The sequence below is a fragment of the Gavialis gangeticus genome, unplaced genomic scaffold, assembly GCF_001723915.1.
Source record: "Gavialis gangeticus isolate Ggan-Ray unplaced genomic scaffold, GavGan_comp1, whole genome shotgun sequence".
NCBI lineage: Eukaryota > Metazoa > Chordata > Crocodylia > Gavialidae > Gavialis > Gavialis gangeticus.
The window spans coordinates 137,852-140,542 of NW_017729032.1; the positions used below are offsets into that span (position 1 = coordinate 137,852).

The window sequence follows — 2,691 nt, forward strand, 5'->3', positions numbered from 1 at the left end:
TTTAGTTAAAGTGCCCGCACTGCCATTTTGAAGTGCAGGATGCTGAATACACGTGGTGCTGTGGGACCTTTAATCAGAGCATCTGTGGAAGCTGCTCTAATTAAGCCTCTTCCCCCACCCCCCCGCCCAGAGCATGTGTATAGACACCCATTTGGGACTGAAGGACCTAAGTAACTTAAGTGCTTTTTGAAAAATTCAGCCGTCATCCCGTTTTTAGATGTAAAACTTTGAGGGTTGGGTTGGTCTTGTTTTACAGACATGTGAAACATCTCCCATACTACTGTGTGCCACAGCAATAGTACAAAACCAGTGGGATTAATAATACATTTTAAATCTTTTTGGTTGTAGCTGAAGATAGCTTTTGACAGTAGCACAGAATCAGCAATCGTATTTTGTTATGCTTAATGCCCATGAGTTAATGGAGTTGCCCATGTGTTTTTGCAGCTACGACGGAGTGCCATTCCTTATGCACGACGAGACGCTCAGGAGAACGACAAATGTGGAGGAGGTGTTTCCAGAGCTGGCCTATGAACAGTCATCCATGTTCAACTGGACGGACCTGGAGAAGCTGAATGCTGGCGGGTGGTTCCTAAAGGTACCTACAAGTCCTGAAGTGAAGTCTGATCCTACGATCTAGAGGAGGGAGACTGCGTGATTGTCTCAGAAGCCAGGACGCTGGTTGAAAAGCTCACAATTCAGGCCCTGTCAGGAGATGAGAGTATTGCTAGTTCCCCCACGAAATAGTTTAATAAAATGTAACCAGACTTGCCGTATCCCGTACTGAAGAATGTCACTCTGCCACCTTTGTTGATGCAATCTGGGAGCTGATGGTTTGATGCAGCATTGTGGTCTGTACCAGTTTGTCAGAGAAGCAATCTTTTTCTTGAGAGATTAATCAAGAATGGTCAGTGGCCTCACCTGGATTTGTACACAAGTGAATGTGCACGCATTGGTCTGGTTTTGTGCATCCCAAAACTGCCTTGTGCGTGCTACCACCTGCTGTGAGGCAGCATAGGCCAAGGGAATAAGACAATAGACTAGGAGGCAGGAAACCAGGATCTAAATTGCTTATGGATCTTGTTTTTCCTGTTTCCCCCACCTCTAAAATTGTGGGGATAGAGCATGCAAGTGCTAAGTACTACTGTTACTACTGTGAGTTGCTTTTTATTCGGCCAGCAAATACTAAAGCAGTCAGTTGGTTCCCTAATGTTGTCTCATTGTAATCTAGTAGTTAAACCAGTAGCCCTGGACTTGGGAATGGTGCTCAGGTATCCTAGCTCTGCCACTGGACTGCTGGGTCAGCTTTGGGCAAATGACCTTGTTTCTCTGTGCCTCAGTTTCCTCAGGTATAACATTGGGGATAATGCCGCTGATCTTTGTAAAGTGCTTTTAGATCTCCTGCTAGAGAAGAGCTAGCAATGATTACATGCAGTCTTATTCAAAGGAGAATAAGGAAAAGGAGAGTGTGTGCTTGTGCTGAATCAGATCCTTACTATTGATGTCTGAAATGTTCCTGGTTACAGGGCTCTTGTAGTGCTCTCGCTGTTATATCCTGCTATTCTTCTGCACAGCAGCGGGCGCTTCTAATAGTCCTGAAAACAAGACGGAGCTTTTATCGTAATAATATATTTAATGCAGTTTACCAATCCAGGGGCAGTGCACTGTTTGTTTCCTCCTTTGATGACTCTTACCATGTCTTGCTGTGATGGAACAAGAATGGTACAGCATATGGTGGGGTGACTAGTTTCTGCTTGGACATGGTCTCTCTCTCTTCCTTCAAATCTTTCCTTTAGAAAGACCGGAGAATGCTGGCAGATTCAGTTTCCTTTAGTGCAACAGATACTGCGAAGAGGTTTAAAGGAAGGTGACACTCAAATGTAATGATTATATCCCAGTTCTGTCTATGCTGTCAGATAAGGGCCCTGTTCAGATTGCACAGTATAGCAAGGCCGGGCAGCTCTGCATTGGTCTGAAATGACTTTTTGATTGTGATACCAAGCATTTTTTTTCCTACCCCAATATCCTTTAGGAAGTGTTCCCATCATGCTGCAACCAGCTAGGTGCTGCTCTGACATTAAATCTTCTGCTTTAATTGCTGTCTGTTGGGAGTGATTTTTTCCCTCCCCTTGCTGCCTTCTACCATCTTGCAGTTTTTTGTCTCTCAAATAAATGAGCTGCCTTTAAAAACACAATGATAAATACAACCCATAGAGCCATTCACCTTGTAAACATAGCAACAAGATCATCAGGATGTGCTAATACAGCTTTATCCGGGGTACAACCAGTCTGCATCTGTGATTCTGTCCTAGCCTGTGGCATGAATTCTCTTGAATAACCTTGAATGTGTGTATGTGAAAGAAAAGCTTCCTGCAGGATGGCAGGCATGTCCAATGGGCCAGTGCTATAGCTTAAAACCTTTCTCCTCATTGCCATCTCTACTCTTCGTGGTTGGGTGACGGTAATAGTCTTAACGGCAAAGATAGGATAATAGTAATAGTAATGATACTTAGCATTATTTAGCACTTACAGGGCTCATCTGCACACCACCTCTAGTAGCTCTTAGGTACATCTCTATAGGGCTCTGCAGAAATACTTGACCTAACTCAGGGGTGGGCAGAATACGGCCCGTGGACTGGATCTGGCTCGCAAGGCCATTCTATACGGCCCACGGGGCCCCTAAAAAAAATGTAG

At 44.5% G+C, this 2,691-nt stretch overlaps 1 protein-coding gene across 1 annotated transcript in view; it reads left to right on the forward strand.

Moving 5' to 3' along the window:
- The window catches only part of LOC109302182 (glycerophosphodiester phosphodiesterase domain-containing protein 5), a 145,996-nt gene that overhangs the window by 89,764 nt on the left and 53,541 nt on the right, over nt 1-2,691 (forward strand). The window contains exon 9 of the mRNA XM_019523748.1: nt 445-595. Within this exon, the coding sequence (XP_019379293.1) occupies nt 445-595 (151 nt within the window). The remainder of the gene's footprint in view (nt 1-444; nt 596-2,691) is intronic.